This window comes from Bombus flavifrons, chromosome 8, assembly GCF_040668555.2.
Source record: "Bombus flavifrons isolate JBK064 chromosome 8, iyBomFlav1_principal, whole genome shotgun sequence".
Taxonomy (NCBI): domain Eukaryota; kingdom Metazoa; phylum Arthropoda; class Insecta; order Hymenoptera; family Apidae; genus Bombus; species Bombus flavifrons.
Genome location: NC_138449.1, coordinates 3,086,612 through 3,110,664, shown reverse-complemented (window position 1 = coordinate 3,110,664; position 24,053 = coordinate 3,086,612). Strand labels below are relative to the sequence as shown.

The 24,053-nt window shown below is 38.6% G+C and overlaps 1 protein-coding gene across 2 annotated transcripts in view; it reads right to left on the bottom strand.

Moving 5' to 3' along the window:
- Window positions 1-24,053, bottom strand: part of nolo (ADAMTS-like no long nerve cord) — a 242,053-nt gene that overhangs the window by 129,437 nt on the left and 88,563 nt on the right. For both annotated transcript variants that reach the window (XM_069118962.1, XM_069118963.1), the window contains exon 2: window positions 23,967-23,981. In XM_069118962.1, coding sequence (XP_068975063.1) covers window positions 23,967-23,981 — 15 coding nt within the window. The remainder of the gene's footprint in view (window positions 1-23,966; window positions 23,982-24,053) is intronic.

Genomic DNA, 24,053 nt, shown 5'->3' with positions numbered 1-24,053 from the left:
TAGAATGAAAGTTTCGGTTTTCTAGTTTGATTACTGCCGACTGAAAGATGACTTATCTTAAGGACTCAACACACGGCTAATTCCATTAATTCCTCCTAAATATTGTTACCCTGTATTCACGGAGAGATAAAACCGTACGAATCCTATTAACGTCTCCCCAAGGTCCGGTAAATATACAAGAACGTGGAAACGATATAAATGGACATTGTTCACGAGAGTACACGACGCGGATAAACCACCTGTAGAAGGATGAACGTATGAATCTAATGCGCTTCTCGTGCCTCGAGATTACCGATAGTTCGATTGAGTGGCAGCCGAATCTCGAATACACACCCTGCCGGTAGAGATTTGTATTTTGCGCTGGTACGACTGCAACGAAAAGCTAAACTTGTTGCACGTTGCTTGAATACAACTGACCTACTAATCTCATCACTGGAATCTTACAAATCTTACAAATAAGTTATAACAAAATTATCATTATTAGGAAATTATTTTGTAATAAAAGTAAAATTTTACGAGTGAACGTTGCAGATTACAAGTTACGTATTTGACTATGCAAATATCGGACGGAAAATTATGACACCATAAATGGAAAATCTGCAAAAAAACTGGTTTATAATTTGTAACTTCTAGCTCGTGAATTTATTAATATTATCAGTTGGTAAATCGTCGTGCAAGCATTGTAATTGAGCATAACTAATGAAAAGGGAAAGCAAGTGACAGCAACAATCTGTGAAACTCGTTAGAAAAATTTGAGGAGAAATTCAGGTAATTGGGGAATTAAAAAAATGCGTGAACGTGCGAGTTACGATCGATTTACGAAAGATTAACGCTCTATCGTTTCTGGCCATGAGGCCAATAAACCATCCTTTTCATTGTCTCGTTCTGTATCTGTGCGATGGTTTTGCACCGCAATCTCGAGGCTAACGAGCAGTTTTAATTGCATATCGACCACGAGATCCTAGAGGAAAGTTTCTAAAAGCAAATAGTCGACGGTGAATCGTTTTTCAGCATTTAAGGCACGATAACCGTCTAACGACTCGCGTGTTGTCATCGAAACGTATTAATCAATGAGATTCAAGTATTTTTTAATCGAATTAATTTTATTGAAGACCTGTTCAAAATTTTCATACGGAGATACGATATTTTTTAGATATTTTGTTAACGATATGTCAAACAGATCCACTGAGCCTTATATTGTTTTATTTTTTGTCCAATAACGACTGCGTCGAGATTTATTCGTAATTTTGTTAAATTGAAGATTCTGTCGGTTATACTGCTTATTCTCTGAATACGTTATACGTTAAATGCTAATTAGGAGGACAGTGTCGCTTCTAATTAGTTTTATCTGAAGAATAATTGATTTCCAAGAGAAAACATCGCCCTTTAATAATAAAAGAAATAAATCGGAAAGGAGACATAGCAGTCAAGGTAATCTTTTACGCTTCTATGATTCTCACGATATGAGTAATCGTCGATTCAAACAATCTTTTGCAGTGAAACTTTTTGGAACGTAAAGTAGTTTTGAAGAGAGAAACAACGAAATTGTTCACCAATAGAAACAAAACTAAATAAACATTCTCATATTTTTAGCGTTCCTACAGCTACGTGCGAAGAGTATAAAATGTGACCAAAAAATTGGCGAACGTTCCCATATAATTTCCCCCGCGAAATTCGTTTCGTTTAACAGTTAAACCCTGATATTTGCCTTTCCGGTTGGCGGAGCTAAATCGTAGGAAGGGAACAGGTATTATGTACGTACGTAACAATGACTACTTGACAGCAGAAAAGATTCGAGAAGTTTCGCAGCTACGGTCGGTCGTTGTCGGTTCCTTTTTTCCCCTTGCCACCCGCGAGCCACGTCGACCGACGAATAGTTTCGCCTTTTCATTCGTTCGGCAAGTTTCCGCGTAAGACCTCGAACAGAGGGTCGAAGATCCAAAAGCCGATGCTGTTGCCTCGTCGAAAGTCTTAACGATCTCCAAGAATTCCGGACTTTACCTTCGCCAGCGGGATCCTCTCGCTTCGTAGGTGGTTCGCGCCGCGAAACCACACAAGTACCGCGTTCCAACTTTTTCCCAACCGCCGCTGTTTATTTTATAGTCGAGCAAGCCTCAAACGTTTTTGATGTTTGAATCTTCACAGCATTACCCCGTGGCTTCTTTGTTTAACGAAATCTTGGTAAAAGGGAAATTCAAATGACAAATTATATCATACGGAATGTACAATTTTCCAAAGGAGAAGATATTCCATCCTTGGTAAAAAGGAAAATAAAAAATATACCAGAGAAGCGATAAAAATGCTAAAAGTTTGTCGTACTTAATGTATTTTTGAACTTTTTGTATAACTTTTGCATAATTCAATGCTTCAGAATTTTATTGGATAGTAAGTTTTACTAAATTTACCGTATATAATAAAATTTTGCGTGTGCATGCAGTATAATGTAGGAGATGTTAAATTTTATTTTGAAATGTAAAGACACTTTGAAACGGGAATTTCAGTCGTAAAAAAAATCCGAGGGTGCCAAAAAAGGAGATTCTGTAATAAAAAAGGAAAAATATAGCGCGAGAATTCTAAGAAAAGAGTCATAATAGTAAAATAAAAAATAAGGCAAGCATGACAGAAAGAGGTATAAGACGAAGAAATACAAGAGACATGATCGTAAGAAGGGAAAATATGGACAAGTTTTAAGATATTCTCAAAGAAAACGAGGTCCGACGAAAGAGCCATCGTAATGTAAAACAAGAGGTAGGTAACGAGCTGGTAATACGGCGTTTCAAGGAGCAGAAAAATAGGGAAAGATTATCGAGAGATCAGCAAACCGATCGGCATTGTGTACTTTGGCTTATTGGTATCGATCGGCAATCTCCTTCAAACCGTAGACACCAAACAGTGTTTATCAGTTTACCGGTCAGTGGGAGCGTACCAACGCAGCACGAGGTGTTCAACGAGGATGTACGTGTACTACATATTTGCAGCTAATCCGATCGATAGGGAAGGATTATTCAATTTCAATTCCCGTTCAGTGGTCATTCTGCACCATTATGCGTCTCGAGTTCCGTCAATCGTTAGATATTTCGTTCTCCTAGATCGTTTCTATTTACTATACCTTATCTATCGATATCCTATAGCTGTAATTGTCAAATCAGTTAGCAGTATTATTGTTCTTCTTCGTTATTATGACATAGTAACAAATTTTTATTTCGATATAACTTTCTTACTATCGCAGCAAGTATTAATAAAACTAGACATGGTCTTTACTTCAAAAAGATCTTCTCGGCAACTAACCCTAAAATATGTAAAACCATATAAATAAAATAAGAACGAATTAAAGCGAAAAATACAATAAAGCATACATGTATGTTAGAGTGTTAACCGTCTGTTACAATAAAAAGCCTAAAAGCCCAAATGCCTAGTAGCATCGTGCATTGCAAGATAACATATTTCCAACGCGAGTACGTATTTAAGAAAACTATCGGAATAAAATATTTAGCTATTTCTAGCGTTCATATTTTCAAGCCATGAACGATCGCGTGATTTCATGAATGTGGCATACTTGGCGATTCAACATCTGCTCTGGTCAGTGACAGTGAAAAGCAGTAAACCATCGGCTAATTGCGTTCTTTATGTGCGATGGTGGTGCACGCGTGGGCGTATGAACGGTCGTCAGGATGCGCAACTCGTTTTCTAGGTTGGCGAACTTATTAAAATGCCGACAGCGCACGGGACTGTGAAGCACAATAACATTTGTTCGTTACGTACGGAAGGCAACAAATTGAAGCCGGTCGCGCGCGGTCGTTTTTAACTTTTAATTGGATCGCGCGCGTACACCCGCGCTCGCGGACTTGTAGTTCAGCCGGCAAACGTGCCTCGGACCTGTCTAATTAATTTGCGATCTTGTTCGAAGCGAACCTCGGAATTGATGATGTACAACGAAACAGCAAAAAGAAGAAAGAAGAAAGGAAAATGTATTTTCGAATTAACGTCCATGCTGCTGAACACTTAACACTCTGCTTAACACGGTCTTTAAAGACGTTAATCGTCACGATTTTTTCTTACATGAATGGAATTTATTAATTATTAAAAGGTCCATCGTGTAAAGAATGTTATATCAGTAGTCACAGTTTGAAGTTAATATTTAGATAATCTCGAAGATCGATATTTATACAACTTTTTAAGATCTAAGCAGCATTCATTTTCACTTCGATAATTATCAATTGTTACGGATTAATGTTCCCTTATATTGCGTGGAAACAACTTCTACATATATTATTTCTGACCCATTGGCATCAGGAGCCGCACGATAACCGAGTAAGTGGAATAACTCGATTATAAGCAGCCAACATTTAAACGGTCGGAGATATTCGTATCTTTTTGTAATAGTTTATGCTTTGTGTTACGAAATAGCTATCCATGTTATGTATTGTTATATAAGATTTGACGAATCAGAAGACGAACAGAAATGTAGCGGGAATCAAGCAGCCAAGAATGATATCTGGTGTGAATGTAAAATGTGTTTGAAAATACCGCATACGTATATCATCCAGACCATTTCAAAGTATTACACGTTTTATTGTCAGAAAAATGATTAACTGTTTTTTACAGATTCTCTTCGTCGTTACAGCAGTCGTAGCTTTGATCCTAATCGAATTACATATGCAACAAAGAATTAATGCTTTTCGAGCTTAGTCTTTGCACTAAAAAATGATATATAAAGTTCCAATTAGGAAGAAGAAGTTACGATACGAATGGGTTACGCAGAACACGAAAGTGCCAGAGAATTTGTAATATTAAAGGTCGGTAAAATTTTTACCGTGGTTCCTGAATTTTAATCGGCACGATGTCCTATAAAAGGATTTAAAAACTAGGAAAGTCAAGGGATCACGGTATGGAACGTGCTCGGTTTCGTGAATTTATTTTGATTTTTCAGGTCGTGGTACGTACTGCTCTGCCGGAACTTTTATTTTTAACCACGTTATCGATGGTTGCCGCGCACGAAGCTGTATGGCAGCCGTCCCGAAACACCTCTAAACTCGATGAAAACGCGAGAAGTCATCGCGGGGAATCGTCGACCGCCGCAAATCTTATTATCGCTGGCACCGTTTCAAATGATATCTCGGACGGGCAACGACAGACCCCGTGCTAGACACATTCGATGAAATTCCACGAGTTGTCTTTTTACGACGTCTGCCGTGTCGAATACCTCGCGTTGTTCCCTGTCGGGCACCCGAAGAAATTTCAGTAACTAATTTCACGGTAATTCCTGACGTTAATGCTAGGATAGCAACATGTATTAGACTTCCAAAGCATTTGTCGACATCGCACTGGATAATTTCGATCTTTATTTGAAAAATATTTTATACGTTTAAAACCGAACTTCTTTGTAATTGAATAAAATAGAGAAGAAAAATGTTTAGGTTTCCTATAGTATCTTTCGACGTATTTATTGCAGGAAATATGTGCAATTTTTACGTCAGACAGAGGTGACCCGATCGACGCAATTAAGATGCAACCTGATCGATATACGTTTCATTATAACTTACTGTTATCTACAAATGGTAAAAACAAGGCTGGAAATGCAGTACTTTATGCGTTTTTAACTGAATAAATTAAAGAGAAAGACAGAAAAATATAATAATGTTTATGTCTACGGACCGCATTATCTTAAACATTATTAAACATATTAAAACTTACTAAACATCATTATTAAACATATTACAATAAATTGTAACGATTTTTAACAGCACCTAATGACTACAAATAGCAGAAACGACGACATAAAATCGACCATTTAACCCCACATGCCTCCCACAAACGTTTCCAAGAACGTAATCAGAAAAGCAGCAAGAATAGCGGAGCGAACCGACACACGAAATCCATTTGAACCCATCCGTCACAATCCCCGTCAAATAACTGCAACCTCGTAAATCCTGCAAACCATATCCCTCTGCCCCTTTTCATGGCGGTAATGCCAAAAAGGGCTTAATCTTGCCGGCTGAAATTCCTCTTGGTCCCGGAACCGAAAATTGCGGTGACCACCTTGCCACGACGCGTCCCCTCGATGATGTTGCATTTCCGTGGTGGCGAGGCGTTGCGCGATTCCGCGCGTATTAAACGCTCTTACAGAGAAACGCGCCACTTTGCGGCTCATATCCGGCTTAAAGTCTCGTCATGGTGGCGAAACATCGAACAAACGTCTCTCTCTCTCTCTCTCTCTCTCTCACTCTCTCTCTCCCGATCGATTTTGCTTCCCCTGCTTTGGTCGTCGCGCGACCGCGGTTCGGCTAGGGGAATTTGATATTAATCCGAGATGGAAGCCTGCGGACGACAGGCATGTTCTCGCGTTAATCAACCGCGCGGCAGCATCGAGGAGCATTGACGTCGACGATCTGTCCAGGATACATGCTGGATATATATCACCAGAGCATCTGGCCGCGTGATAATGTAACCTTAAGCCATGGCACATGATTCGAACCAGAGACTACGAGGATCCACGGGATGGTTAACTAGCTACCTTTGCTCTTCGAGATCTGCAGACGCGTCTTTAAACCTATGATCCTTGTTGAACGGGAATGCTGGACGATAGAACGATCGATGTAATCGGCTATTATTTGCGTAGCTACATATCGCGGCATTCATCGACGCAATTATAAATTCATCGGTCCGGGTTCCGACTAATTGGACCAACAAATTATACAGGATATGTATTAATGACGTCAATATCCGGGAGATGTAGCAAGATTAGTTTAACCTTTTGCGGCCAGACGCCGTCACAGTGGCGGCACTCGAAATTTCTCTTCGAACTGTGAACGTTCTGCTTCGACAAATTGGTAGTGTCATTGGAAAAATATACCGACTGCGAAGGGTTAAAAGATAACAATTTTTCAACATATGTTTTAAAAGATCGAAATTTGTTTTTAGAGTTTGTTAGGGAGTTTTGAAAAATTTACGAGGTTAATGCGAATGAAAGAATCGAGGTGGCCAAGGAGTAATCGATCTTCGTTGATCTTATGTCAATGGAGGATCGTCAAAATTGGAGATACTGAAAGGAATCCTTCAACTTTATAACGATACGTCGCGTTGATAAGAAAAATATGAGAGGAACTCGATCTAACTACCTTAAGCAATTTCCTCTTAGAGGAGGAAAAATCGCGTGTAATATCCGTGCTCATCATCCAGACATGGTTACTCGTGAACGATCTTTCAGGCTCTTCCAAACTTTTCCTTAAAATATCAAAATATTCGACCTCGTCGGAAGAAATAAATTAATACGATGTAGTTTATTCGTTCGTGAGGAAGAAAAACCTGGATCAAGATGTGATTGGATACGCCGATCGGATCATTTTGCTATCGATCGAATTCATTCGAGGCAACGAGGAAGATCGGGATGACTGGAATCTCAACGATACACAGATACACACGTAGCACCATCTGCTGCACCGTCCACGAAGACGGCGATTCCGGCAAATTGGGCTGAATATAATTTTTAAGGAATTGACCGAGAATATACGAAATTCCCGTCGCGTTTCCGTTCCCGGCTGATATCGATACGCGTGTACACGTATACGCTAACCACGTAGCTGCGGATGAACGAGAACTGCGCTGTATCGGGGTAATATCGAATTCACCGCGGATATAATACTGGCCAATTCGAGCAATCAGGTAAATGCCGGGAGACGCGAGTTTTCCACGCTCGCTCCCGCTCCAGCCAACACGTTGATGTATCGTCGCCTACGGTTCTCCTTTCGTTCCTTTATCTTAGCCTGTCACGCGGAAAAATAATATATCGAGGATTGCGCAGGAGTGGGAGTTTCGTTGACGAATGACGTTGCGAATCAAGCAAAGCTCGTTAACCATGTAACTAGAAGTAACTCTACGTGACTATTCTAGTCAAAACTTTCTGTTACACATATGTAGGTATGTTCATTTAAAAAAAATTTATTTTACTCGTGTATCACTATGTTATTATATTTATGGTATATTCTAATACATAATTATATTAATATAACAACCAATTCAAATATAAAAGTTGAAATTTTTTACTGGTCTCGGTCTTTCCATCATATTGGACGATATTAAAAATCATAAATAAGGATAATAAAATTTCCCCAAGATTTAAAACAAAAGCAGTACCTCGCTATACGAAACGATCCTCTAGTTGTTTTAATCAATGGACAAATAAAAATATCAATTTAAAGACTAGTGCGTTTAGACGACTCTAAATTTGATTGACCTGTATTAGCTTGGACAAGAGATTCGAGGAAATTTCCAAAGTTGATAATATTCATGGTCGCCCAATTTTATTGCGAACGGGAACAGTTGCTCGTCAGGATAAAATAAATACGCCTAATTCTCGCGTATCGAATGTGTGGAGTCAGTAAATTGGACGCGGTCCCGTGAACGTATAAACACTAATTAGACTGGTAGGTCGATAAATTAAGATAATTAAACGGTAATAACTATCGTGCCGATAACTGCCATTAGGCATGCATGGTTTGTCATCGAATTGCCGAATATCTATGTACGTAAAGTACAGTGAACATGCCGGTTATAGTTATAGTGTCTTCGACATCGCTTCGTATCTCGCGAACGATACCCTGTGACAGCCACAAAATCAAACCGCTATTACCCGTGCTTCACAAACTGTAACGAGAATGATCTTCCTAACTTTCCATCCTCTATTGTCCGCACGTTCCTCCGGGCTTCGTAGGGAAAAACAATTTTCACGCCGGAGCGATTCGATGGAATCGAAACGACGTCCAAGAACCACCGACGATCTAATATATCGCCCTTATACTGTGGAATCTCGATTCGAAACGATTACTTACCGTGTCTGTTTATGCGTGCACGAATATTTCATCGTTCGTTTGCTTATCGAATCAAGTGAAATTACTAGATGTATTTGTCTATTAAAAACTTCACTAACAATTGCTGTATCTGTTTGTTTAATACATAAAGCAGAATCTCGGAATTGCAAATGGACACCACAATGATGAGTATGTTTTTTTGTGAAAAATTAACCATATCTATAATTAATATAATATTGTAAATCTAACTTTATAATGTTTAAAGAATGATAAAAATTGTAAAAGCAGATAAAGATACAATTTTGTAATTGATTGGCGATGTTTTCCTGTAAAGAGTGGAAATGTCATTTGGCATAATTTTCCGTGGGATTTTCAGTTAAAATGTTGTTATTAAAAGATTCGGTTACATAATTTTCTTTTCGAAATAATAACGATTACTTGTGTTATTTGTCTATCGATGAAAATTTTATTTCTCCACCTAAGAAATTGTAAATAGCAGCGCTAGGCCGCGAAGAACGACTCTCTTTCCAACGGTTTCGCTGCTACATAGTATACCATCGCTGAAACACTGCTTATAAGAGACCGACGAAACATAAGCAAGGCCGCGATAAAGCGTAAGTGCAGATAGGCCTAATGGGCCATCGATATCCCTACGATCCTTCCGCCAAATACTCGGAAGAAGACGTACGTGACCAGGATCGCGGACGCTTAACGAACACGTGCGTAGTGGGGATATCGAAAGATGAGAAAAGGGAAGAAAGTAAATTAAGAGATCAGTCGTAAGCGAGAGTCGTAAGTGAAAAGTCGAGTTAATAAACGCACTGTTAAATAAATCGCCGAGTATTTCTTTGGCACCCTACACGTCCTGCCACCTCAAAATAAAGTAACATCATGTTGAGAATTGTGGATCTTTGAAGCCGAAATAACGTTACAGGAACGCTAAATTTACACTTGGAATTAGTATTAGAATAGTTATATATTTATTTTATGGACGATTTCTTATATATTCACCGATACACACTTGCACGCGTCTCAGCGCTTTCTTCTATACACTCGACCGTTAACCGGCTGAATAGTTTACATTCATCTGTTTTCGAGATGCCGCGCACACACGTACCTCCGCACACTGATATCCACATACAAGTATCTCTGCTACGCGTTTAACCCAGTCCAGCGCAGAAAATTATACGTATCTCGACACGTCGTAAGATTGCAATGTCTATTAAAGAATCTACTAGGAATTACTAACCATATACTACAGCGAATACTGTAATACAGCGAATACAGAATACTACGGTGAATAAAGAAAGTATTCTTTTCCATATGGATATTTTAGTAAATAGACAGCACGTAAAACTATGCAGTAATATACCAGTCGTGTTCCGTGATTCTTGTTTGATCTAGGACAGTCGTTATTTTCTATGGTGATCGTTACTTGGCTGCCGGTGTTACGCCGGTCGCGTTTCTGGAAGGTATACCAGCGAGAGCCGAAGAAAATTGCAGGACAAATTATTGCGTTAAACGAGAATTACCCGGCCACGGAACACCCTTGTCGCGACCAAGCCAGCAATTCGTCCACGCACCGAACGATTAATTATCACGTGCCGTGAGTTATTCGACCGCCCGTGAATTTACTTCGTATGCTAATTAACACGTCGCCGTCGAAGAGATTAATCTTCGCAAGCATGAAGTGGAACAACCATTTGAGTGGATTATACGCGTGTAACAGTTGATTATTTACGCATGATTTGTTAATCAATTATCGTCTGTTGAAAAATTCGATTTTCATGTTGCGTTTAAATAATCTTTACTGAAAATTCGCAAATAGGTGGTTAATTAATTGCACATGTAGAATATCAAATGTATTTATGAATTTTATTACATTATTTATGGATTCCATTCTTCGTTTTTTTCAACTTTTCATGGTTCTACAGATAGATATATACAGAAATTTTTCACGAGTTTCATTTCGCGAGTTTCATAGATGTTCGAAAAAAGCAGCAAGTGTATAAATGTAACAAAAATTTTAAGCACTTGTTGTCTCTCCCCTGATATTTCTAATTGTACGCGGATATTTTATATCTAATGAGAGCAAGAGTCACTTTGAATGTTTTTATTAGTCCCTATTTCGTTATTTTAATCCTCTTAGTTTTAGCACTTTGATGCTCGGTAACTCTTATATTTTTATTGAATTATTCTACATACGATAGTTCAAAGTAGTAGATATTTGTACTTCTTAAAAAATTGCGACGTACTTTCATTTATGAATTTTATTAAAATAAAATCCCTCGGTAATTATACGTAATCGCCGTTTTTCTACATTTTTGTGTCATTTCACCGTGTACGAAATTTTAAATGAAAGCAGATGATTATTGATTAATCAGATTCCTATATTATCACCAGTAGTTAACTGATTATGAAATTAACTACTGGCTAAAGGTGAGCAAAAGAATGTAGAAAATCGAGAAAGTCGTAATAACCGTTAATGAAATTCGATACGAGATTATATTCTCAATTAGACTAACTAACTAATTAGATTAACTAGAAGCAAACTAATCGACCAGACAGTCGATATTCGTGGGGCAGGTGTTTAAGAGCGAAACAGTGAGCGAATATAGTAGCGTCGGTTCTCGTTACACGCATAGCGAATAATCATGACGCCTATATGCAGGAGGACCAACATTGATAAACCTATAGACGAGAGAGAATAACCGTGGGACCGCGTGCATCATCCAAGAAACTAGAATAGGACGGCAATGCTCCCGATTGCTGGTGCGGTTCTCCTCGGCTCGAATGCTAGATGTTCCATATTTTTATCGATTTCGTGTAAATCCAGCGAAACAATGGCCTGCTCCTCGTAAAAACCGCGAGCATCGTTGCTATGACATTTGTTGTGCACGATGGAAACGTGTGTCCCCGCGATAGATCGTTCTCTCGTAAAAAGCTCTCGGCTGACCCGATTTTTTCTTTCGCTACAAACCCCTTCCCATCGCTCTTTACTCTTCCTTTCCGTCGTTTGACCCTTTTTTCTCTCCTTTTCTGTGCATGTAGATCTCCCAGGTCGTTAACATTAACGTTTTTAAATAGTCGCTTTTGTTGTTCATGCTGCATCGATGGTATTTTTAACCGAGACTTGTTCTTGGTTTCCATAAAGTTCGTAGGCTCGATTATTTATTTGTTTATTTGTTTGTTTTGTAATAAATAATTAACGCGTCGATATTTTATACAGGTACTATATGTGCAAAATGGACTAAATGTTCAAACCCTTAAAGATATCAAATATTTCGTCTTCGTGGTAAATTTAGGAAAGTTGTAACACCGTCTAAAACATTTGCAAATATTTCATTTGAATGATCTCTAATAATTCGATCGTGAGAGGTTCTATCGTTTGTCGTAGAATACCGACAATTTCCGAGGTGTAAACTTAGCGATTGTTTGAATAAAGAACAAATAGACGGGACGCGAAGCCTCGATACGAAGATTCGATATCGTAGTCCCTGTGTGCCATTGCGTTTCCGTCTTTAATCAACGAAATGCTCGCGGTGCGGCACGGCATGGCGTTCCTCCGACCGAACGGAATATCGAATCGTCGGGAAAATTGGCGTCGATCGATTACCCCGTCGGCGGAAACTTCATCGGAGTTCACGGTGGCATAGAAGGGAGCGTCGATTTTCGAGCAATCGAGCGAAAGCGCGACGTCGTCGTCTCGCCCCCTTCCTCCGAGCCGCTCGATTACGTCGAGTTCGTCTTAAAACATTGCCAGCCGCCGTGGAGACCTTTGAACGTCGAACTCGATCCCTAGACTAGGATCGACACGGGGAACAAGAGGAAGCGCGAGGCACTAGCGAAGAAACATTCAAGAAAGACGTCAGGGAAATCTTGCTAGATGAGCCAGCATCCAGTTTTTCCAACTCGATGATAGCTTTAGACTATTAAGAAATTCACACTTTCGATTATTATTCCAAGTACAGAAAATGTTCAACGATGTATAGTTGGATTTCTACTACACAATCCTATCAAAACTCAGCTTTCGCGTACGAAAAAAAGTCTGGCATTAATTTCCAAATTGAATCTTCAAATAAAAACGCTTATGGCGGGGAAGACACGAGTGAAGTTCAGTTTCTTCCGTCTCAATTTCATTCCCCAGCTGGCGTCGATTCGCTGGTTTCGCGTATACTTGTATACGGGCATATTGTTGCACCTGCAGCAGCGGAGGGCCGTACGCTACTCGAATTTCCTCTACGGGACGGCCTGTCGGCAGGCGTCTAGTTTGGAGGACGCATGAAAAGCTGCTTCTCGATTCGCTCGATTCGCCCTTACCCCTTCTCGCGATTGAATTCGCACGGGTTCGATTTCCTGGCTGCGATTCGCGGCCCTTTTTAGCCTCGACAAAGGCCAAGGGATTCCTTTCGGGGCTAAGCTGTGCTGACAACGCGGCTTGATGGAGTGCGTTGTACGTGCGCCGGAATATCACTATCGGATTTTATAAGAATCGCGCGATGGGCAAGCGTCGATCACTGTTGACGTCACCAACACCGAAACTAGGAGACGAAGATTTTTACAAAAATTCAATTATGCATGACTGTCGCGTAAGGAGGGTGAGTTTCGATTTTATGGGATTTAATTTAAACGCATGATCGCTCAAAAGCAATTGGATATTTGTTTGTTTTTAACAAGACGTGTTTTAATTTCACAATTATTTATTTTTTACGAGTATCATAGCTACAATAGTGGCCACAAGAAGTATTTGCACAGCATTGTATCTATTGTAACATTTACATAAAATTAATTAGGTGCAAGTTAAATTTCATATAATTTAGTCATACATATTTTCATACGGTTAGAAAAAATGAAGTGTAGAATTTCGTAGAACAGCGCTTCATTAGGAGATAAAGGTATACGCAAATACTTTTTATAACCACTGTACGTAGGTATGAGGTACGCAGGTTATTATTATATTATAATATGATTAAATTAGTTTTAAAAGTCCAATGTGCAATAACGAAACTGATAATTTATTTAATATAGATCATTCTTCTGCAAGAGCAATATTCGATTCTGATGAAACAAATCCACTGCGGAAAAAATCTTGAAATCGCGTTCGTTTGTATCAGACTTTAGGTTTTCGAGGTCGATACGTCGAATGGAGAACGTGAGACGGAAGATACCGTAGAAATGCTGTTGTAGTTCCCCTAAAGAAAAGTTAAGGTGTAAGTGGTAGGTGAAATGTACCAGACATCGAGAAACGAGGGCTCTGTTAAACATTGTTCAATATTATCATTTATCATTCGTCGTACATTTAAACTAGCGACCGATTTCATTCGATACGGCAGTATACACCAACGACTCACATATAATTAAGTTATACAAAAGACAAATTGATCGATTCTATCAAGATTAACCGTTTAGTTTCCGATAAATTAGATATTAATTACACATGTATCGTGTCGTAGAATTAAAATGATGAAATTTTTAAAAGATACATATGATCAATCTCGTTTTTAACTCAACTGTGTTATCGATAACTCGTCGCACAAGATCAAACGCTATTATCTTAGCCGGCGCCGAGTCGAAGCGAGATTCAAACGATCGGTAATCGAATTTTCGGTTTAGCTGTTCAATGTTTTTTTATTTTTTAGTTTTTTGTTTCGCTATTGGCGCGTACAGCGTGGAGATTTCTAAAAGGATGGTTGCACTTTTTTTTAAAACCAGTCGACTCAACGTCAACATCGATACCTACATATACATATATATTGTATATGTATATAATGCAGTATACGGTATACGCTATAGATATAGCATACGGGTGGAAAATAAAACACGAGCGATCTCGTGACAGGCAGGGAACAAAAACGAGATCGAGTGTAATCGAAAACGTTCGTGTGCCGACGAACCGAGAACGACTCGTTCGAGCGTCCTTCGCGATTATACATCCGAAAGTTGCGCGAATGCCCCCGCATCGTGACACGTGCTAGGTGCAAATCGATGGAAATGAAAATAACGGCAGGCGAAGCCTCTGGAAAAAGAGTATGCAATTTTCATCGACCTGTAATCGGCCGGATTTTCCGTCCGTTCAATTTTATGCGTTCCCGCGTTCCGTATGTTAATCGATCAACGCGCGCCTATCGTTTCGAGTATCGCGCGAGAAAATCCAACAATGCCGGAAATGCACGCCCGGCTGTCTCTGCTGACGAATTTTCTCGTGTCCAACGTTCTAGTATTTTATGCGAAAGTCTTTGTTGCCAAAATTTTAATAATAAGTAGTATAGGAATTTTATTTATGCTATGTTTGGAAGAGTACCAGGCAAATGTATTGATATTTCGATAGTGTAGCACGAGAAAAATTCGGACAAACCTCTCTCACTTCTTTAAGGTTCAAACTAAAAATCGCCTAACTCCAATCTCAAACACGCGATCTATTCACGCATCTTCACCACTCGGAAATTCAATCGCCCAGAATGAACCATCGCCTAAAAGATATTATATATCTTTATTATAAAATTGTTGTAAAATCATCCCCAAGTTATTTTAAAGAAAGCGACCAAATAATTTTACGCGAATCGAATTTAATTGGCAGTGAAATTTAAACATACAATGTTCACGGTAATTCTGTATTGCACGTATATAGAATGGTAGACGATTATTTGCTGGCAGAAGTGATACGTAAGTTCTAGCAGAAACACCATAAATGACAACGGAACGTATCTAGTAGCGTATTCTCGTGGGATAACGTAATCGGTAATGGATTATCAAATAATCCCGAAAGGGAAACCAGGCTAAGCACTGGCCTTGATTAGACAGATAGCAATCTTGATTTATCCTTCGCCATCTGTCCCTTCGATTCTGCTGCAGGCCACTTTGGTAATTAGTAACGGGAATAAGACTGTGATTGTCCCACGATCTCTACTACTGTAATATAATTATCGAAAAGTCTGTCTCTGTGCATAATATTCGTGTACTATCTACCATACTACATCAAACACTAGGAAATGATCAAATGTACGATATTCCATTTATATGTATAATAGAAGGAATTTTAATTAATAATATCTCTAATTATTATTTCATTACTAGTTAAAGTTCCTTCTGTTATATTATATTGCAATTAGATGTAAAAAAACGATAGTAGTTTCGATAATTATTATTATAATACAAATTCATAGCTTCTTAAATCGAACAATTTCTAAAATGTTTCTATCATGTCAAACACTAGCAAACAATTACATCTAGATACAGTTTAGTTAGATTGTAATAGTTCTATCGAAACTTGTAAAAGCTTTCGACGAACAAGTATATCTGTGTTACGATTTCTTGCAAAAAATTAAAGAAGAGCAGTTAGGAAAGTTTTATTGAAATAATAGACAGGATTTTAATTTTCCACGTAAGAAACAGAGATAGCACAAGCCGATAACGTTTTTTAGACGCAAGCATAACTTACTTTGCCATAGGACTGTCGTACGTTCTAACTGTTCCCTTCCACTATATAACAGGCAAACGAGTGACTGGTCATCTATGTTCCACGCGAGCATTACTTTTCCAAGATAGCTACGTGCCACGAGATCGACTTCCGGAAGAGGGCTGGCAACTCGGACCCGGCATTCCTGCGCGACATTTTCCAACGGAAGTTCGCTATCCACGATGGCCTGTTCGCCCCGAAACGATAAAACGGAAAATTGCGACTAAAGTGAGAAACGATAATGGGCAACCTTGTACACGTTCCCTCGACCAACTGCACCGGAGAAAACGAGAACTCGAACGAACAGGTAGAAAGGACTCTAGCACGACCCAGGTTCTCGTCTCGCAGAAAAGTTTGGATCTGTTCGAATATAGGAAGAGAGAAAGAGGGGCGAATAAGCGCGCTGCTCACCTTTTGGAAATGAGGACGTTTGAATGCCACCCCGAAAACGAGTTATCTAGTTATCTTTAGGAGCTTGTCTCACAACCTTCTTCCCGCGCCGGAGAATACGAACATCGTAGGAAAAGGGTGAAGCAAAAGTGTATTAGTTCTCGACCTCTGTCTCGTCGCTTTACGATCAGACCACCCAATCTGAATGGATTTGGAACAAATCTCTCAAGGCTCACGCCACCACTGGATTTCGCGGTTTTCAAGGGTGATCTCTCCTCGTTTTCTCATCCTATTCGCGATGGTCGGTTCATATGAAGTTTTGTTTTGGTCGAATAAAGTTTTAACTCTATGGTAGTTTCTGTCTTTTGAAATACACGCGAGAAGGAAAATTGGATCAAAATAATCCGTCGATAAACTGGTAAATCTTATTTCTTATATAAATACGATTATTTGTAGTCTTGCGACTTACGGGAGTATAATAAAAGATTAGTTTAATGATTATTTTGAAGATATAAAGAATGAGATAAGAAATAAGGTACGAAAGATAACAAATAATTTTATATGATTCAATGTAGTTTCTCAATGAACGATTAATTCTATTGTTCCAGATCTGAATAAGACTGTTATAGTTTCTTCCCAAATTCCAGCAATTTTCACGTCACTTTTTCCAAATTCCAGGTGGCGATTGTCTCGTCAGATTCGGATTTGTCTTGTCAGATTTAGAAACGGTTGACTTGAAAATGTTAAAGGTTGGTTCAATATGTTTGATAGAAGAAGATATTTATATATTTATTCCAGAATTTTGAGGTTTCCTATTTTTAAACTTGCCTTTTAATTGCTAAAAGAAAAAGATTCCATACCAAGGAATTACGAAACCAAGTGTTTCAGCTATTCTTGTGTAGTTCTATGTAGTTGTAAAAGTAATTCTATGTAGTTCGTAAGTTCATTCTACAACGTTACGTAACATATGAAACTCGATGAAAAGGACGAAAGTAAGATTTCGCTGCTACTCTAGTAAAGAACTCTTCAAAAGAGAATGAAAGATTACGCTGCAGGGAAAATGGAACAAAGAAAGTCAAGGAGAAAGCTCCGGTGAAACTGAATCGTAAATAAAGAGAACAGTCAAAATTTTGATCTCCGTCATATCGAATCCATCGTTGCAAATCTCCAATCTCAGCCACTTCCTTCAACTTTGTCTTCTGTCATCTTTTCGGAATATCAGTCCGATTTCTCTCTACTTGTTGTCCTTCGTCTATATCCTTGTGCTTTAGCCTTTGCCTTGCTATCTTCCCAGCAGATCCATCGACTTTGCCTTCGTTTCATCCACTTATATCGTCTCCTCTCCTATTTTCCTCGTCCCTTCGACGCTATGCTCGATTCGCCTCTTTTTTCAACGGATATCACAGCAGACTAGATTGAAATCGTGGACCGTGCTTGGTTATGGCTAGAAGGATGCTTATATCGATCGGATCCACGTGATCGACGCCAATAGACCGCGGCTGATTAGATTAAAGCTACCGTGTGGACGTAAAGGGGAATAAATTTCGCTCTGTTGTTTTCCTAGTGGTTAGTGAATTTCTTTCTTTCTTTTTTAGACAGCTATGTTCTTGCCAGGATTTCACGTGGTTTCGAGGATTTATCGTATTTACAGAGGTATGCTTCGATTTACGTTCCCAATTTTTTCCCCACAAATACGAACGGTAGAGAAATAAATTAGAAAGAATCTTCGAAAGGGAATAAAAGAGCTTGAATAGAATTTGTGGCGTATGAGTATAAATTTTTGGACGAGACAGCTGTACTTTGGAGATGTTCAATTAATAAATAATAAGTGGCGTTAGACACGTTTTCCGGTGTTCGACTCGTACGCCCTAGGATAATTTATTTAGCGCGACGGTTGCGTGCGAGGGAATAAATTAAATCGAATTTAGGGTAAACGGGGAAGTTGGAACACTCGCAGAATCCTCGAATGTAAAAGCTATCGTGTGTTTGATGAACTGCTCCTGAATATTTGCGTGAATTTTCTCTGGGCGATAAATTCGTACCAGACAAGAAACCAACCGCTTCGTTCGTTTCATGCTTTTAAAGAAATCGCCTGCGCAGATTTATATCAATTTTATGTATTAATGTGTAATATAAGTATCCGAAGGAATTTAGGAACAAGAACGTATCAGGCTTACAATTTTTAAGTCTTAAAAGAGGCATCACCAGCTTCTTAAGCTTAATTAAATGTCCATAATTTAATCTAATATTCTCTGCAATTTTAATCGATAGAAGATGGACGAATTTCTTAATTATAAATATTTATTATAACGACTTTAGAAAGACTAAATTTACAATCTCGTAACTTTTAAATTATAAGAAATCATCGATTACATCTTTATAATTTCTTACTGCAATTTCGGCTGATAAAGTATAGATGAATTTTGTGTACTGATTACTACGATTTAAATGTCATAATACCTTGCCAAGGAAATACAACTTCGCTATATTTGAATGTTAAAACAATTTACTTCTTCCATTGACAAAGGATCGGCGAATTTTATACATTAAGATGTCTGATTACACAAGCTTTTAAGAATACAAAATTACACTTTCATAATATCTAAATAGTGAGAAAATTCACCGTTTCGATAGATAGAGACTAATTTAATGTATTAAATCGTCAAATTTTAATATACCATAACCTGTCTAAGAATAAAATGGATCACAATTTGACGATTTTTAAATCCTAAGAAAACATCGATGACTAGATGTTCTTACTTCTTACTGCGATTTCGATCGATAGAGAATGGCCAAAGCTGTCCCGAAGCGGTGAAGGACTTTTTGCGAGAATTAACAGGCACCAAGGCGTTTGTTTTTGGGCCAAGCCTTGGGAAGAGAAACTGCCGAATTTGCATTCGACCCTGTCGTTTCGTGGAAACGCGTGCTGTAGATATGAGCGTCTGAGAAACAATGGGGGAAGGAGGAGAATGGTACCGGCAGAGGTATCGGGAACGATATTAAAGAGGAAGACCTCTAATGATACGGTGCTGCAACGCGAATGGCTAATAAAGGAAACGTCGAATAAGTTTCGTTACTCTTAAGTGGTACACAGGACCTCTGATGGCGTAATTTTTGCCGTGCAACGAACGTAATTTGATATCTTAATAATCTTAACCCTTGTACCCACGCCGTATTTATACGGACGATTTTATATTAATAAAAAGCAGACCGATGTACTAACTTTAATTAGGACGTCGTATACCTCGAGACTGTTGTAAGACGCACAGATAATTCAATATCTCGATTTTTTAATCATAAAACGTTCTAATTGTTGTCGAATTACCAATTTGATTAATTGCATTGATGAAAAGAATGACAAGTAGTTACCTATAATATCTATTTATGTATTATTTGTTTCATTTCCTGTTTTTAGGAGTTTAGGCAGGAATCCTCAAATTTAATATGTCCTATTTGCTTCTGTTTTTTCAATTCGATGCTGGGGAAACGATCACATAAAATTTTGTTAATTTCAAGTGAATTATATTGTTTTCCGACTTTGTTGAATCTCTTAAGAAACAAAGACATAATAAAAAGCAAATGCCCGACTGCTTTAAAAGAGTCGTAAAATATTGGGAAAATTAAAAAGGTAGATTACAAAAAAATCACAAACTACGTATATCGATATTACGATTCCATACTCATGACGGCTTGCTTGGTTCTTTGTTTTCTCAAATTTGCAAGTAGCGAAATAATCGCTCCTACTTTCCTTATTTTCGCGTGGTTTATATTGGCCTTCATATGCGTTACATTCATAAAATATCAATCTCCTTGAGACTATCGAGTGAACAGAATAATATATCACAGAAGCTTAAAAAGTCTATCGCAAAATATGTAAATACTGCTGCGCAGGTTTTGCACAGTAAACCAAGTCGTAGCGGGCTATATACCTCGGAACTTACGCGTCAGGGAAACCACGAGAATCGTCTGGCCAAAATCCATCCCGCTTAACCGCGAATGACCGAGAAAACGAGGAACAAGAATAAACAATGTGGCAATGACCAATGGCTGGTGAAAGGGCGAGAAGGATCGGGCGTAAGCGGCGGTCATGCGTGAAGCAATCGAGCCTCTTCTCGGTCAGATTTATCGCGGACTCTCTTCTTTTAGAAGAAACCCTCTTTCCGAATCCTAATACAGACAGGCCGGTCGCATTCTCGATGCACCTTTCTTTGCCGGACGCGTGCGAGAGAATCCGACCCGTTCTCTCGGGCTTTGACGCTTCGTTGGCTTCGACGTTCACGGCGATCCATCGTTGACCGCACAAACCTTCGCCATCGACGAGCCTTTCTGTCTTTTCTTTTTCTCTTATTCCTTCTCTACCGCTCTTGCCAGTATCGCTTTCTTTTCTCTCGACGAAGCGGTAGGGGCTGAAATTCACGTTCGTGATCGCGAACCGTGCGCCAGCAACGAGCTATTTTTAACACTTGGAATACCGATCCCGGAATTGTGCCTCCATTTCTATTCTGTTTTCTAAAAGCGGTGATGTGCCATTTCTGTGATATAACAGGCTGCACGCTCGTTTCGGATATTTGTCCGACTGCTAGAATTTGAGAAGTTGAAGTTCTTTAAATCGTCGACGGAAGCTTCTCTGGGACCAAAATAAAAATGCAGGGCGAAATTGATACAGTATATTTCTGTTTCATTTAGCAGGCGGATCATATGCGGATCGATCAAAAAGCAGGTGTTAGAAATATTTCAATTTCTTTGAATTACATAAAATTACATATAAAATCCCGGCGAAGAAATATCACAATCGAGTACTTGTTATATGTTTAAAATATTTTGAAAAGTTTTATAAATTAGAATAGATATATAACTATGACGTTTATGATTTATTGCGTTTTGAGATATTCAGTTTCAAAGCTTTATTTCGTTAATAAAACAATAATATCAATCGAATACGTTTCAATATAATGTTGTGTAAAGTTTATTGTTAGCAAAGAATGAAATAACTATAAAAAATATATAAATTTTAATTTGAATAAAAAATGGCGTAATAATAAAAAAAATCAATACTGCACGTCCTTTTTCCATTTATCGGATTTCCTCTTGATAGAAAATATTGAAAGAAGATATATGTGTATAATGTTATAATTTAAATGCATCGAAAACCCTACACGTTGTAACGAAGAATTGTAAGAAGTAAAGAACTTAACGTTACACAAAAATATATATATTTTAACGTACGTTTTAACTTTTATACAGAACAAGGTACAATTATTACAACATTTTTCGCAGTTTTACGACGTATTTCGTGTCCATATATCGTAAAAGATTTTCAGTGCCTTTCACCTTTGCTCGTTTAAGCGGAACAGTGGAAATTTCAGTGAAAATTCTGCACACAAGATCCATTGTCTATTGTCAAAGACAAAAGACAGATCTTATTATAATTTTGTGACGCATACAAATAACCATTGGACGCACGTTTTAACGTTTTTGGAATGGGAGATCCAATGATCTCGAATGCATCTTTCCAATTATAAATCAAAGATGTTTCATGTTTTGCTTTAAAAGAAATAAATCTCTGGCAACAGTTTTCGAACGCAGTAACACACTCCTGAACGCTCTGTACAGTTTGCGTGTTTTCATATTCGACGAGCAATTGAATAAAAAAGAGTTTTCTATGGAAGTGACCTTTCTTTTCTTTCGTTCTTCGTTTTTTCTATCCTATGATGGCGATATAAAGTCGATAATTTATTGACATGTACAGCTAACTCTACAGATTTTAGGAATGCGATAAGAAAAGGGCATTTTTAGAGAAACGCTCATATTTCTAACAACCCTTCATTTCCTAATTAAACAATTTTCTTCACTGTCCCTAAGGAGTTTTTATTACATATTCATGCAGGTCCATTCTTTCAAGGAGGACAAGAGGAAGGTGGCATATAATAGTAAGAAAATTCCAAGGTAAATTTAATTTTCACTTGCCCCTACTCTCCAATTAACAGAGTTGATCAATGCGACTTCTGAACGGCTTATGTACCCAAGGAAATTATCAAGCACGTGTAACAGGTACGGCGATCAACGTATTAATGGGTAAAACGATTCGTTATCGAAAACTGGCTAGAGATTTTTCCATTAACCCTGGCCAATGCGATTGCAGATGATTACGAAATTCACTTAAGACGAAGATCACCGTCGTTCGAGATAACTCGAAACCATTGGAGCCTTCCCAATCGCAAGAGGACAGTAACTAACCCTTCGCTAGCCCAGATATTATCTAGAGTTCGGGAAATTCCTGTATTCTCTGCTCTCGGTCGAGGCATATCTGCAACTCTCTACGACTCAGACCACTCTTTGGCAAACAGGCAAGCAAAATGAAGCCTCCTGGCGTCAGCATTTTCGTCTGACCGAGTCTCTTCCTCCACTCCGGCCTCTGTCCAAACGTTGTTCGTGGTTTTTCGAATTAGGCCAATTACCATCGAGCTCGCGAAACAACCCTCCAACTTCCGTCGTTTTGGCTTCTGGAGAACGCTAGAAAACTGGCGTTCTGCTTCATAATTTCCCGATGATTTCCGGCACGAACTCGTATATTTACAACCGAAAGTTGTCGCGTTTACATTCCTATTAACTTTGAATTATTTCACCAACTTCTTATCTCTGCGACGTCGTACGTGGTGCGTGGCCAGACGACGCCGGAAATGGAACAAAAAGACCGACCGGCACGGCTGACTTTATATTTCCGCGAAATTAATGCCGTCGCGGGTCAAACGAATTTTACCTCCTCTGGTTCGCGGAGAATTTCCCTTGCCTGTTGTTTCATAATTAAGATATCTCGCCTTTACATTTGACCGTATTATCTTCTGAAAAGACTGGAAATTACCGACAAGCAATTATCAGTACGATCATCGAAACAATCTTTCTATCCTGTCGTATTGTATCTTTAAGGCTATTAGACCATGTGACGTGGATTGGGCGTTGCTGTTTTATTCTTAGAACTTTCGGGGCGTTATTACATGGATTTTGGAGTTTGTTGGATCGAAGCTCGTCTAATTTTACATAATGGGCAAGAGGCAATGAATAGATATAATATATATCCTGGAGGAAATGACTATTATCAACAAAGTAAAAAATTTCTAATTGAAAAGCTACTAATGCTTATGTGGCCATAAATTTGTTATTTTCTTTTGTCTGCCATTATTATATATATGTTACTGGTAAAGAATATGAAATCGGTGCAGTGCAGTGAATGTTCAAGAAATTTGTTACTCACGTCATGGTAAGCGGTTATAACCGCATACTCTTGAAAAGTAGAATCGGAATGGAAAACTCACCTGAAGACAGAGCACCTGTAACACAAAGTACACAGCATGTTATTGAAAATACTTCAACTGGAAATTTGTTATCCGAGGTTTACGTCC